The 14,637-nt window shown below is 39.4% G+C and overlaps 1 protein-coding gene across 2 annotated transcripts in view; it reads left to right on the top strand.

The window, feature by feature from the left end:
- Positions 1–14,637, top strand: part of ATP8A1 (ATPase phospholipid transporting 8A1) — a 220,875-nt gene that overhangs the window by 33,632 nt on the left and 172,606 nt on the right. For both annotated transcript variants that reach the window (XM_040966355.1, XM_040966356.1), the window contains exons 4-5: positions 553–651; positions 7,497–7,542. In XM_040966355.1, coding sequence (XP_040822289.1) covers positions 553–651; positions 7,497–7,542 — 145 coding nt within the window. The remainder of the gene's footprint in view (positions 1–552; positions 652–7,496; positions 7,543–14,637) is intronic.

The following is a 14,637-nucleotide window of genomic DNA, read 5'->3' as shown; positions in this document are numbered from 1 at the left end:
AATCAGAAAAAAGTTATAGATTAAATAAAAAAAGTAACATACATCCATTATAGAAAAGAATGTAACACATCAGGAAAGCAGAAAGAAATAATGTTAAAACTGATTTTTGCCCCACCAGAGGTAGATACTCTGAAAATTTGGATATGTACCCTTCTTCATTTTTTTCCCTTCTGAAGCATTATTTATTGTTTTAGTTTATGAAAAAGGAGGGAGCATAGAATACATTGTATAACCTGCCTTATTCCTGTAATGATGTATGGATATTTTCCCAGGTATTCTCTGTGCTTCTGAAGTATCATTTTAAATGGACATATGATGTTTTAGTATGTAGATACACTGAGTATCTTATATTTCACCAATTCTGGCTATAACAGTCCTGTGAGCTATTCATTAAAAATGAGCAAATTTCCTCACCTCATGTTAGAAAGCTAAGGTAGTAAAATTGCTGTGGTACATTTTACAATCACTTAGTCTTTGTTGTTTCAAAGTTGACTTAAATTTTTTAATTTTCTAATTTTCATCTGATTTCTCTCTCTCATTTTTTTCAAATAGCAAATACCTGATGTGTCACCAACGGGTCGTTATACAACACTGGTTCCTCTCTTATTTATTTTAGCTGTGGCCGCTATCAAAGAGATAATAGAAGATATTGTAAGTATTTAACTCTTCATAAATACATTGATTTTCTAGACATTTTAAAGTATTAATTTCTTAAGTCATTTAATTTTGGGCTGAGATTATTTAAAATGCTCATTAAGTTTACAAATGTATGGAATACATTCCTACTTCTAAGCATAATTTCTGTTGATTTCTATGAGATTAACATTGCTAAATGCTTGACAGTGTTCTTTTCTATCTGTAGTGTCATAAAAGAAAAATTAAAATCTGATAGTTGATATAAAAAGAAAACTATACTTGAGCATTGTTTTCAATTAAATGGTGTAATCTTCCAGTTATATGCATGCAAAAGGTTTTTTCCTTTTTATTTTATATTTTGAAGATTAATTTATTTTTATTTGAAAGACAGAGTTACACAGAGAGAAGGAAAGAGAGATATATCTTCAGTCTGCTGGTTCACTCTCCAAATGGCTGCAATGGGCAGAGCTGTGCCTATCTGAAGTGCTTCCTCTGGGTCTCCCAAGTGGCTATAGAGACCCAAGACTTGGGCCACGCTTCATTGCTTTCCCAGGCCATAAGCGGGGAACTAGATCTGAAGTGGAACAGCCAGGACATGAACTAGTGCCACATGGGATGCTGGCACCGCAGGTGGAGGTTGAGCCTACTCATGTTACTTTTTCATTTTTAAATTTAAATATTGTAGTTTTGACCTCAATAAATACATATGCTTTCTCTTTGGTTCATTTTGCTCTAACCTTTCTTTATATATATTAAAGGGAAATAACAATAGTTTTGCTATTTTTATCATTTTCTAGCAGTAAAGAAAAGGGAAGTAATTTTCTCCCTTATAAAATCAGACTTTCCCTTCCCTATTTTACCTACAATAATGCTACTTGAAAAACTCAGATTTTACTGTATCTGGACTCTTTTTCTTTTTCTATCCTTTTAAACTATGTACTTCTTTACTTCTCTAAAATGACCTTCCGTCAGGCCTTAGGGAAGTCAGATAGTAAGGCCAGGAAAGGCTGGTAAACTGGGAAGTTCCAATTTAAAGTTTCACAATGTTAGCTTTGCTTGTGTAGAGAATCAAACTGGGACCTCATTAAGAAGGCATGAGATACAGCATCACTAAACCCATTAGAACTGGACTCATTGAGCGTTTAGATCAGCAGTCACCACAGCATCCCACTGAGTGGATGCAGAGGTGTGTGGAGGAGTAGGGAACTGACATACTTGATGGAACCACTGGCAGAGAAAAGTGTTCTTTCCGGTACAGCTGCCCACCCACTTGCCGTTCTGCTTGGATGTTACGTCCTTGTAAGGCATGGTTTTTACTACAATTTTGTCTCTTTTTGTGTTTTATACTCTCTTTTCTTTTGTTAAACCAATTCTAACTGTGCACCTGTTCATTACCACCCTTTGCACTATTGTTTTGCAAATGCTTTTCTCATTTAATTTTCTTTAAGATTTTGGGAAGCAAATGTTAGCCCCAGGTAAACCTGAGGAAGTCAAGGCTTAGCATGGTCCTATAACTTGTCCAAGAAAGGGATGGAATCAGAATCTCATCCATCCAGAGTTGCTGACTCTACATCACTGGGAGCTTGAGCTCCATATATTATTCCATGTCCTCTGCATCTATTCAGTCATTTCACAGCCCTATAAGAAGTTCTTACCCCATTCTACAAGAGGAAGGAAGCTTCCAGGTCGTACCACTGATAACTGGAGCTGCCAGATTCCAACAAGGCCCTTTGGTTCCAGAGCCTCCCTATACTTTCTAAATTTCTTTCCACCCACATCCTCCCTCCCCTGCAAAGTTATGAGCTCTCAAACCATAGTTTCTAGGACTCTTGGCTTCGAAAATACATGAAAAATAAGTTTTTATTTAAGAAATTCATTAAGAGAAATCTTATCAGCATAGTATAATCTTGGAATATGATTAGAAAGAACCTACTCAAGCAGTCCATAAAGAATGTAGTGCAAGTGTTATTAGGTATCCTAAACATGGTTTTCCAGTGTTAAAAATTGACTATAACTTATAAGAGTAGCTTAATAAGTTTATATCTATAAAATGATAGAAAGTTGGAATTATTGCTTGAAAAAGGAGAAAATTGGACTGTACTTTAGGTAGTTGAACAAAGACCTGTCTTTATCAGTAGTGATAATACAGATATATCCATTCTTTCTGTAAAAAAATATCTGAAGAACTAGGCCATCATGCATTCATAAAAATATGTATTAGGATTTGTTAAACCTGCTGCAGCAATAGTCATATGACCATGTCAGAAGTTTATGCTACTGAGACACTACACGTGGCCATCAGGATAGAGGACAGTGTTGCTCCATGCAGTCACTTAAGAATGCTGTCTGAATAAGGTTTGATGTGTACAGTGTTGGTGCTCATCATAGCAGGGGAGTAGAAGAGGGAATAGAAACCCTGCTTTGGTGTTTTGACCCATAGGCGGTGCATATTATATGTATTCATAGCTAATACTAGAACTAATTGAAAAGAGAAGTATTATCTCAAGCTCCATGGGAAGTCGAGAACTCATTGTTAGTGAAGACTAATAGTGTTTGCACTTGTGTATCAGTGAATAAGACACAGCTTACTTACATTGTCTTCAGCTATTTTTTATGCTGTTGAATGACTGTGTTTTATTTTGAAACTTTTTTTCAAAGATTTATTTTATTGGAAAGGCAGATTTACAGAGAGAAGGAGATACAGAAAAATCTTCTGTCACTGCCAATTGGCTGCCACTGTCATAGCTGAACCTATTTGGAACCAGGAGACTGGAGCTGTTTCTGGATCTCCTGTGTGGGTGCTAGGTTCCAAAGACTTGGGCATCCTCTACTGCTTTCTAAGGCCAAAAGCAGGGAGCTGGAGTGTAAGTAGAGGGGTCAGGGCATGAACCAGTGCCCATATGCAATGCCAGCTCTTGTAAGTGGGAGATTAACCTGTTGCTCGACTATGCCAACCCGTATTCTGAAACCTTTAAAAATAAGGATTACTGAATCCAACACAATGGCTTAATGGCTAAAACTTCACGTTGTAATAGCTGGGATCCCATATGGGCACTGGTTTGTGTCCCAGCTGTTCTACTTCTCATCTAGCTCCCTGTTTATGGCCTAGGGAAACAGTAGAGGATGGCCCAAAGCCTTGGGACCCTGCACCTTTGTGGGAAACCCAGAAGAAGCTCCCGGCTCCTGGCTTCAGATAAGCTTAGCTCCGGCCACTTGGTAGTGAACCAGCAGATGGAATATTTTCAGCCTCTCCTTAGCTCCATAAATCTGATTTGCCACTCCAATAAAACTAAATCTTAAAAAAAAAAAAAAAGAAAGCAAAAAGAATTGCCTTCAGGTGAGATATTCAAGACTTACCCACTTCATACATTTTAATTCTTGGTGCTTTGGACATTTTAAGCTAATAATGTATATTTTATTTTGTATTATATATTTATAGATATTACATATTTACCTATTCTATGTGCCTATAGCAAGTGACATTTATACTTACTTTAAAATGCTATAAAATTATTGGAGTACTCTTTTTTGAAAATCTGCATCTTGTCAAATGTCAGTTCTTCTAGGAAAGATCAAGTCAACATGCAGGAACCAACATTCTTGGTAATAGAAGTAGCTACAATGGAGCTGGCAATCTAATAGAAAAGATGGACATTAATAATCATGCTAGCTATTAAGATAATGACATAATACACATGACGTCTTTCCTAGTGTATGGTAAAGCAGTGAAGAAATTGTTAAATATGTTGTCATCATCCAAATATCCTTTTGGTTAAATGATGGAAAATGGATTGGGAAAAGAACACTATTTAGAAGGGTGTTCTAGTAAAAAATAATATACCGTTGGGCCTGGTGCTGTGGCCTAGCAGCTGAAGTCCTTGGCTTGAACATGCCGGAATTCCATGTGGGTGTTGCTTCTAGTCCCCATGGCTCCACTTCCCATCCAGCCCCCTGCTTGTGACCTGGGAAAGCAGTCGAGGATGGCCCAAAGCCTTGGGACCCTGCATCTGCATGGCAGACCTGGAGGAAATTCCTGGCTCCTGGCTTCAGATCAGTGCAACACCAGCCATTGAGGTCACTTGGGGAGTGAATCATCAGACAGAAGATCTTCTTCTCTGTCTCTCCTCCTCTCTGTATACCTGACTTGGCTATAAAAATAAATAAATCTTTTAAAAACATAATATATGAAATCATTATGAAGGATGTAGAAAAAAGTAAAATGAATTCAGTTTATGTATGTGTAGCCCGAAGTGATTTTTGACAAGCCTTATCACCACGCAGAGTTCTCTGTAAAATCTACTTACTTTATTCATAGTCTAATGCCAGTCACTAGCATGTAAATCCCTCAAGAGCAAGGGTTTGAATCTCTCGTTCATTGCTATGTCCTCTGCAGTAGTAGTAGTGCCTGACACATAATACGTGTTTTTGGCAAATACATCCTGTGTGAAGAAGAGGTTGGGGAGCAATGAGAAGAATGTGCAAGGATAGTTAGTAAAAATAGGTGGTGTGTGTGTGTGTGTGTGTGTGTGTGTAAAACAAGAACTGAATCTTGTGGGTTAAGGTTGTGTGTTGCCTTGTGCTCACAGTTTGAGGTGCCCTTGAGGCCCTACAAGAGAGTTTTTAAGGAGATAACTAGATATAACTGTGGCACTCAGACAGGAAACCTCTCTGATACATATATGATTGTTTATCACTGGGTCTACAAGTCTGAAAGAGTTGAGCTCAGAAGGGAATGTAGAGTGAGAAGTGAAGAGGGGACTGGGGCATATGAATTGACAAGTCCGATCACTGACCAGCAGGCTGGTAGAGGACATGCTGGGGTCAATGTGCAAGTGAAAAACCTAGGCAGTGATGTGAAAAGGTATGACTAGGGAGGGAAGGGTTTCCAGAATGAGGAAGTGGTCAACATTGCCCAGTGAAGTTTCCTGAAGCTCATGCCCTTCTCAATAAGACAGCATATTGATGTACTGTCAATCAAATATTGATAAGGCATTAAATTATTCAGCAGCTTTCAGCAATGCTAAATGAATCCTACTGATTATTAAATGATAGAAATAATTGAACTCAGTAGCTTTATTTTCATGAAGTGTTAGTTGTAAAAGGAATTATGATACAAAAGTTAGATGCTTTCATTTTTTAGTCCTATGCTTGCAATCTGGGTAGATCCTACTTTTCAACCTCTTTTCTTGACAAGTAACCTAATTTATTCTGTGGCAGAAAGGTCGAAGGAAGAGATGCTACCGTGCAGAAATTCTCTGCAGGTGGAAAGTCATGTTCAGGATCACTTTAGGTTTCACTAAGATTGAATTTCCTGTTTGAGGAAGAATGTTTCATTTATTAGCTTTTATCTGTCTACTTTAGTTGTGAATCTAACCATTGTTTTTCATAGCTGTGCATTATTTTTGCTTTGAATATCTGAATTTACCTTGGACTCAGAATTTATTTTAGATTATTTTGTAATGTTCTTGTTAACTTTGCTATAAATGGAAAATAATATTTTTAGAGTTTTACAATTATAAAATACTGTCTACAGATGCTACAAATTTAGCAGAACTTTAACAATTCATTTGAGATTATTTTTCCAGCAAATTGTGCTTACTTTTGGAACCCATAATAGGCCTATTTAAAGTCTACAATAGTGCTCTTTTATTAGTGAGCATTTCATGCTAAGAAAGAATTGCAGTGTCTTCCTGCACGTGGATGTGGAAGAAATCATTTTCAATGCTTGTTCCACACAGAGACGTTTTGAGTGTTCTGTTTGCATCTTGTGCAGTTCAGTGGGTGATTGTTCATGTTGCAAGCTGTTGTTTTGCTACTCTAGGCTGCTCTTGTGTTTTGGAGAAGTGTTGCAATCCACCATGTCAGTCCTTTCTCTTAGAGAGGTTTACACACATGTGTTGTGATTCTGAAAACCATGGCTTGTTTCTCACTTTGAACACTTGGGAACTTGCTTATTTTATGTATGTCCCACATCCTGTAATAGCCAGGTGAGCACAGCTAAATTTAATCTTGGATTTGAGTGGCTAGCATTTTTGAATAGAGTTGCACACAGCACATTTCTTCAGTGTTAATGGAACCTGATGCCTTTGTTAGACTTCATGCTGTAAGTTTAGCCAGAAGCTGTGGAAAACCTCTTGTTGAAGGCTAAAGAAGATAGTTTTCCCTGGTCACCCCAATTCTCACCTTTCCCCCGACCTCTGTTTCTTGTTCCTACTGCTGTGGAAACTCTAGCTCACGTAACTTCAAACTCACCCACGCAGCCTTTGACTAACTCACCTGCTTACCATTTAGTGTTATAGGTGCTTTGTGGAGGAAGGAAAGCGGTGTCCTGTGATATGATGGCTACAAGTGGTGGGTGAGCTGTTAAGGAACAATGAAGAAAAGAGACTGTGCAGATAGGAGATGAATTTTAGTCTAATCACTGACAGCAGTACATCTTTAAATTATAGAGAGGACATAATTAGACAATGAGTTTCATAAGAAGCTGAAAATATTTCAATGCCATTATTAGAAGGTAGTTATTATAGATAATTCTCTTGTAGTCTTTTTTTACATGAATTATTTAAGCAAGAGTAAAAGTTGAACTTTTTCTAGTATATGAAAATATTTTGAGCTTCACAAATCTGTGTCCCCAGAAGTAGGTACTATGTACCAACACTGCAGATACTGCTTTCAAATTTAAGTTCCCAAATGCCCCTGATTCTTCACCTCCAAACATCCTCTCCGATTTTTAAAACAGTGATATGAGTGTGAATGAATAAAATTCCTGGAAAACCCAAGCTTTGTCTCTTTTATTAAGGATGTTGTTTGATTACTTCATTCAATTTCTTACAGTTGTTCTGCGTGCTTTTTAATTTCAGAAACGACACAAGGCTGACAATGCGGTAAATAAGAAACAGACCCAAGGTAAGAACTTTACAGGTTATTTCTCCTGTTTGCTAACTGGATTCACAGATGCACATCACTTCAATTAAATGCTGTGCAAGTGAGAATACTGTGTCTTTCTGAACTTTATGGTCCAGGATAGATTGATTCTTGCTTTGTAGAGTTTATTCCTATGATGCATAAATTCACATTTGAATGATTTGCAGTGACACTGCTTTTGGCAGGCTGTGTTTTAAGTGCCTCATAACCATGTGCTCCCAAGTGTTACCTACAAAACCTGCAGTTATTTGACAATGTTTATTGCTCTGGTGTGCCTTTATTTTCCTTGTGATCTATATGTGTCACTCTAGAAAAGATGTATAGAAAACGATCAAATATAATGTTGCTTGGATGAAAAGTATTTTGGAGGCACTCTTGAGTTGACTATATTTGCAGGTGACATATGACCCAGAAATAAAGACAGTGCCTGACAGCTGGCCAGCTTCTAGGGAAGGCTTGGCATTTGTGTGTAGCTCTTTTGCTATAGGTCTCATTTTGATGCAGTCAAAAACAAGATGACCTCTAGTACAAGCCAGGTAGCAACTGTGCACTCAGGTTTTTTTTTTTTTAAAGATTTATTCATTTTTATTACAAAGTCAGGTATACAGAGAGGAGGAGAGACAGACAGGAAGATCTTCCGTCCGATGATTCACTCCCCAAGTGAGTACAACGGCCGATGCTATGCTGATCCGAAGCCGGGAACCTGGAACCTCTTCTGGGTCTCCCACATGGGTACAGGGTCCCAAGGCTTTGGACCATCCTCGACTGGTTTCTCAGTCCACAAGCAGGGAGCTGGATAGGAAGTGGAGCAGCCGGGATTAGAACTGGCGCCCATATGGGATTCCGACGCGTTCAAGGTGAGGACTTTAGCCACTAGGCCACGCCGCCGGGCCCTGTGCACTCACATTTTTAAGTGAAGCTCAAAAACCTGTAAAAAAGTCTTCCAGACTCATCTTTGAGCTTGCCTCTCAGAGTATCATCTCACGATGAAGTTTGGTGAAGTGATGAAGATCTGTGATGTTGGCCAATAATGTCTGCTAATTGTAGTGTTTTTATATTATTGTTATTTTTATGGCTCCCTATCCAAATGCCCTGCTGCTTTCTTGCTGCTTTCTTGCCTGCCTGCCACTCCTGGCCTAAGAGACAGGTTCAGTTGCTATTACTAAGTAGCAAGGCAGGAGAATATGTCTTAAATCTGCCTCACTGATGGATAGCTTAGAGATGAGGTAGGAGAAAGCTGATGGGCAGGAAAACCTGGCAAAGCAAATCTTCGATCAGACCATCTTGAAAAGATGAACTTCTAATTGCAGATTTCTGTGTTGAAGGGACCTCTCACTTCTGAAGTGGATCATGTCCACCCAGATTCCTCTGGTTTCACTAACTGGATTTGCCTGCTGTTGCTCATGCATATGCTGTGTGATGAGGTTCTCTGCTTTGGGTCTCTTCTGTGCGTGTGCAGCCATGTCCTAAAAAGCAGGAACTTGAAGTAACAACATCAGTCTCAGTGTCAAAGCATAAGCTGCAGTTGCAAAGGGAAAGGGGAAGCAGATCAAGAGGTTTTTGTGTTTGGAGCATCCAGGGAAACCCAGCAAAAGGGCAGCCGGATATCAACCAAGTCTCATTAAAGGCTTGCCTGCCCAGTTTTGATACATTTGAAAAAGGTGTATGTATTAATTAACCTAAAAAGTTTCTAAAATGTTCACCAAAATTATTATGGTAAATACCAAAATGTAAGGTTGGAAACTAACAGAGGTCGCAACCTGTTTGTCACACAAATGCGTAAAAAAACACTTGGAAGCACATGATAAGATATTATCATGTATATAAGTTAAATGGCTTGGGTGACACAGTCTTGATTTCCTTAGTTTTGGTTTTTTTTTTTTTTTCTTTTGTGGCAAATAATGATTTCCATGGCAAATGCTGTAGAAATCCAAAATGAGGGAGGAAATTTGAATTTGAGGAGAATTTTGGGTGAACAGAGAGGGGTGTGGAAGATTTTCCATGTAGGCTGAAAGAGAAGATCTCGGTTACTCTGAACAGCAGAGGAAGAAGGTTGCGTTGACCGGTTATCAGGGCATGCATAGAAAATAGGTTCATCTCAGAGGGAAGCAAACACACAACTCCAAAGGTGGGCTAGGGGTGAGTATTGAAGCAGTGATTAAGACACAGATTAAATGGCGGGCATGTGTTGCAGTTCGATGACCATGTGGGACACCTACATGCAATATTTGGTGTTCCTGGTTTGAGTCCAGCTCCTTTACTTCCTATTCAGCTTCCTGCTAATGTGCATCCTGGGGGGTAATAAGTGATGCCTCAAGTGATTGAGTCCTTGTTGCCATGTGAAAAACCTAGATTGAGTTCCTGGTTCTTGTCTTTGGCCTTGCCCCTTGCCCCTTGCCCCTTGCCCCTTGCCCCTTGCCCCTTGCCCGGCCCTGACTGTTACCAGTATTTGGGGAGTGAAACAACAGATGAAAGACCGCTATCTCTGCTTTTCAAATAAAATGAACATTAAAATAACTGTTTAAGAAGAGATGCTAGTTAAGATGCCTGAATGCTAGCAGTTGATGCCTCAAGTGATTGTGTCTCAGCCACTCATGTGGGAGACTTAGATTCCGTTCCTAGATCCTAGTTTTACCATTAGCAGTTGTTGGCATTTAGAAAATAAACCAGTTGAGCACCATCTCATGCGCAATCTCTCTCTCCATCTCTCTGCCTCATTGCTTCCTCTTTGTGCCTTTCAATAAGTAAGGAGGGATAAAAGGTAGGCTAGGGTCAAATTTTCGCTGGATTTTAAATCCAAGTCAAAGGGATTCTGACATAAATTTTGCAAACCAACTGGTTGGTGAAGCTTTATACACCAGAAGGAGGATTAAAGATAGTGTAAGGACAGGGAAGAGAATCATTCGGAATATGGGACTATTGGAAGTCTGGAAACAAAGCTATTCCAGTTTAGATGTGAAGGGACACCACTGGAAGTGAAAGGGTGGAGGTAAAACCCAGATATTTCAAGTCTTGGCATTTTTGGAGGTAGGGAGTTTTTGCATTTGTTGCCATGCTACTCAGAATATTCTGTAATAGTTTTAGAAACAAAATACACAAATGTTTTTCTAGCTTATTCTGCATCTTGCAGTAGAATGCTCCTATCTCCCACAGTTAGGAGTTACTTATTTTCAATCCTAAGCCACAGAGTCACTGCAGTATACAGTTGAAGTGCAGCCATCGTAGCTTGGATGATGCCAGGCCACTAGTCCTCTCACTGACAGATTCTCTAGGTACACATCTTCCCTATCATTGCCCATTCAAGCAAATACTCATTCTTGGCTACCAGTCATGGTTTGTCAATCCCATTTGTGAGTTCACGGAATTAACCTTCTGGTGCAGAGATGGGGAGAAGTATAGATCTACCTCCTTTCAAAAATGAAATATTCCATTTCTGTCCTTCAAGTTTTAGTCAACAGAATACTTTGCAAGTAACATATTGAGATTATACCTTTTAGGTTAATGTTCGAAACTCTCTGCTAATGTCTCTGTTCCTTACCTATGTAGGGGTTGGTCTGTTGGCTTGGCTTGGCAGTATGAGAAGGATCCGGCTTGCCATCAGATAACTCAACTGTTTAATAGGAAAATCAGAAAACCATCTGTTGTCATGAATGCATGATGAAATTCAATTTGCTTTCCTGAATTGTGACAACAATGGGTAGTAGGAATGGGAAGGGTGTATTTTTTTTAAAAGTAATGAAGTCCTACAGTTAAATGTTCATTCTCTAGATGTTTAGCACAAGCACAGAATGTGAAAGAACATCTTTCCCTCATTCAGATAGTAACCTGTCTCTCTTAGAGAAATGAGTATTTTCTTTCCTGGTTTTCCACAAGACATCGCAAAGTAGCTTTCTTCCTCTGTGATTCCCCTAGGGATTCCAGAAATATAAATTACTAGTTTCATTTCCAGTATTCTCAAACCTTTATCCCTAGAGTAGTACTTGCCTCATGCCTCATTTTTACCAACTAACAAATTCAATTATAGCTCAAATTACGGACTTTGGACCTCAGAGCTTTACACATAGGCTTTCCTTCACAGCCTGTCACCACCACCTCTGAGGGGAATAAGCCAGTTCTTGCCCTGGATATTTCTAACTTGGTTAGGTAGATAGCTTAGTGGCCTGGCAGTTGCAGAATTTTATCTTGAATTCCAAGAACCAAGTTGCAGTGGGAGAACAGAATAGATTGATGATGGGAATCCCAGGGGTATCCATGACCCTCGATAAGTTTTGGGGTCTACTTGTCCTCAAGAGTTGTGGTGGCATGTGTAGGCGAGATAAGAACACTGCATGGGGCAGGCACAACCGCTTTGTATATTTGTGTCCCCTGTGTCTCCTATCCTGAGTCTGTCCTAATAGATATGCTGTACATGCAGAGCTAGTGAGGACCGAACAAACCGCTCTCTAGACAGATTTCCGTGTGTAAAATGCGCTGAGGAAATGCTATTTTTTCCCAAGTCCTTGCTTCACCTTCCCTTTCAAAGTCATGAAATCATCATCTTAACCACTCATTCCTTCCCTATGGTGGACACAGTACTGTGTCTACTTCCTGCTGCCAGTACTTGAAACCCCCAGACACTGCCATGTTCAGAATGCCCCTGTTTCCCTTTAACCAGATTTCCACTTTATTTGGATTCTGTTTTTGACATAACATACCCTCCTTCATGTGTCCATACACACTGGAGATACCTTTTCATTGTTTTCCCTGAATTGGGTTGTTTTGCTAAATTTATATCTGCAAGAATTTGTAAATTGACTATTGTTGCTAAATGTAAATGAAAGCAAGTGCTCATGAATTTTGAGGGGTGGTTACTCTGGTTCTCTTTTCAAATTGTGTAAACAAACTTTCCCTTTTTGCTTTTACGAGCCTTCCAAAACTGCAACTTGAATATTTCACTTTCATCTGAACTAAAGTCAAGGCCATGGGAAAAGTGGAATTCCTGTGCAGAAACCAGATGTTTGGACATTTAAAAAAATATTTATTTTTATTTGAAAGGTAAATTTACAGAGTGAGAAGTTGAGGCAGAGAGAGATCTTTCATTCTCTAGTTTACTCTCTAAATGGTCACAACAGCTGGAGTCAAACCTGTTGGAAGCCAGGAGCCAGGAACTTTCTCTAGATCTTTTACGTGGATGCATAGAAGAGATGGGCCATTTTTCACTACTTTCACAGGCACATTATCAAGGCGCTGGATCAGAACTATAGTAGCCTGAACTTGAACAGGTACCTGTATGAGATGCTTGTATCACAGTCAGAGTCTTAACTTGCCCCAGGAAATTTTATAAATGCCTGCCAAACAGCAGATGTGCTTTTTTAAAAATCCAGTATTTGGATGTGTTCCTTGATGAGTGATGTGGGTAGTTGTGCTCGTATGGGGAATAGAGCCATGGTATCTGGCACCCTCTCCATCCCTTGACTGAATGCTGTGACAGGATGCTATAGTTGAATGACGGCAGCAGTGACTTCAGTTACACTGTGAATTCTTATTTTGATATAGTAGCAGGCACTCTATTACAGGAGGACACCTCTTGGTTTAATGAGACAAAGCTGCTCTGGCTCTTAGCAAACTGATTCAATGGGATTGTTTAAAACCAGGTGCAGAGCCTTTAGAATAAGTCATCTCCCCTCTGCCTCTTTCTCCCCACAATTACATCGGCATGCTTTGGTGATGGCTGATAGCCACCACCAACACTGCTTCCACACAGGTGCATGTGGTTGCGTACTGCTCAAGGAAATATGGAGTTCCTGTGGGTTAAATGTGTGACAATGTTAAGTGTGAAATGACCTACTAACAAGACTGAGTCCTCCTGGTTTGATTGATGTCAGTGCTGTGCAGTGGAGTGTTATGCCAAGGGACTTCAAAACCATCATCGTCCTTTTGATATAATAAAAACAGGAGTGTGCTACCTTTGTCTCCCTGAGGGTCCCCCCACCTAATCCATCCATATTCTGCCAGGTATATGGGGTGTATGGTGTGAGGAGAGTTGCTGTGTAGTGAATAAAACTACAGTATGAGGCTGGCATCTCATATGGCTCTGGTCCAGCTTTCTGGTTTCTCTACTTTTAATCCAGCTGCCTGCTAATAAACCTAGGAAAAGCAGCAGATGATGGTCCAAACATTTGGGCCCTGCCATCCATGTGGAGGCCCGGATAAACCTCTTTGATTCCTGCCTGACTCAGCCCTGGATGTTGTGCCCAACGTGGAAGTGAACCAATGGGTAGAAGATCTCACTCTCTGTTTCTCCCTCTCTCTGACATTCGAAATAAATAAATACATCCTTTTTTGAAGAGTGTGTCAGCATGCCTGTAAAGGATTCTTACACAGTACTGCTTCAGTTATCACATTGAATGGATACATGGATTAAACAATTCCAGATGCCTAAAACATATTCAGTGTTTTCAAATTATTGCAAAAACGGACTGTACATTGAGTTTATTACTTATCTTGAGCACTAACTTGGGATAAGAGGGAGAAATTTATTTCTGGGGAAAATGCAGTCCAAGATTATTTTTCATTCATCCTATAAATAAAAGCACACACAAAAAAGAACAAGCTCACTGGGGAGATTAAGGAAATAGTTTAAGTGAGAATAGCCCGATTTCAGCTTGGCTTTTGACTTTACTCATGGTTTCATTTCCTACATGTGCATGCCTCACTCACTTTGTCTTTTATTATTATTTTATTTTAATTTGAACCAGGTATTCCAGTTTTAAGAGTATTTACTTTTGCATATGTTTTTACCAAAACCCAAATAAATGACATGTCCAGATTTCCCGGGGAAGCAGGTGTGATTCAAAGTTATAACAGTTGCTATTTCACTTCAGAAGGTCTTTAGTGAACATCGCTTTTTGTAAGACCTTGTTGCAAAAAATGCTGAGACATGTCTTAGTTCTTCCCCTGCAGAAACTGACAGTGCTAGGAGAGATAAACTGCAGACTGATACAATAATGCAGGATGTTAAAAGGTGGGAGGCATGCAAATGACAGCAGTGGGGATTCAAAAATGTCCTGTGTTTCCTGAAGAATGAGTAGAACTTCC

Source organism: Ochotona curzoniae, unplaced genomic scaffold (assembly GCF_017591425.1).
Source record: "Ochotona curzoniae isolate NIBS_2020 unplaced genomic scaffold, NIBS_Ocur_1.0 scaffold_4505, whole genome shotgun sequence".
In the NCBI taxonomy this organism is placed as follows: domain Eukaryota; kingdom Metazoa; phylum Chordata; class Mammalia; order Lagomorpha; family Ochotonidae; genus Ochotona; species Ochotona curzoniae.
This window is presented reverse-complemented; position numbering and strand designations above follow the sequence as displayed.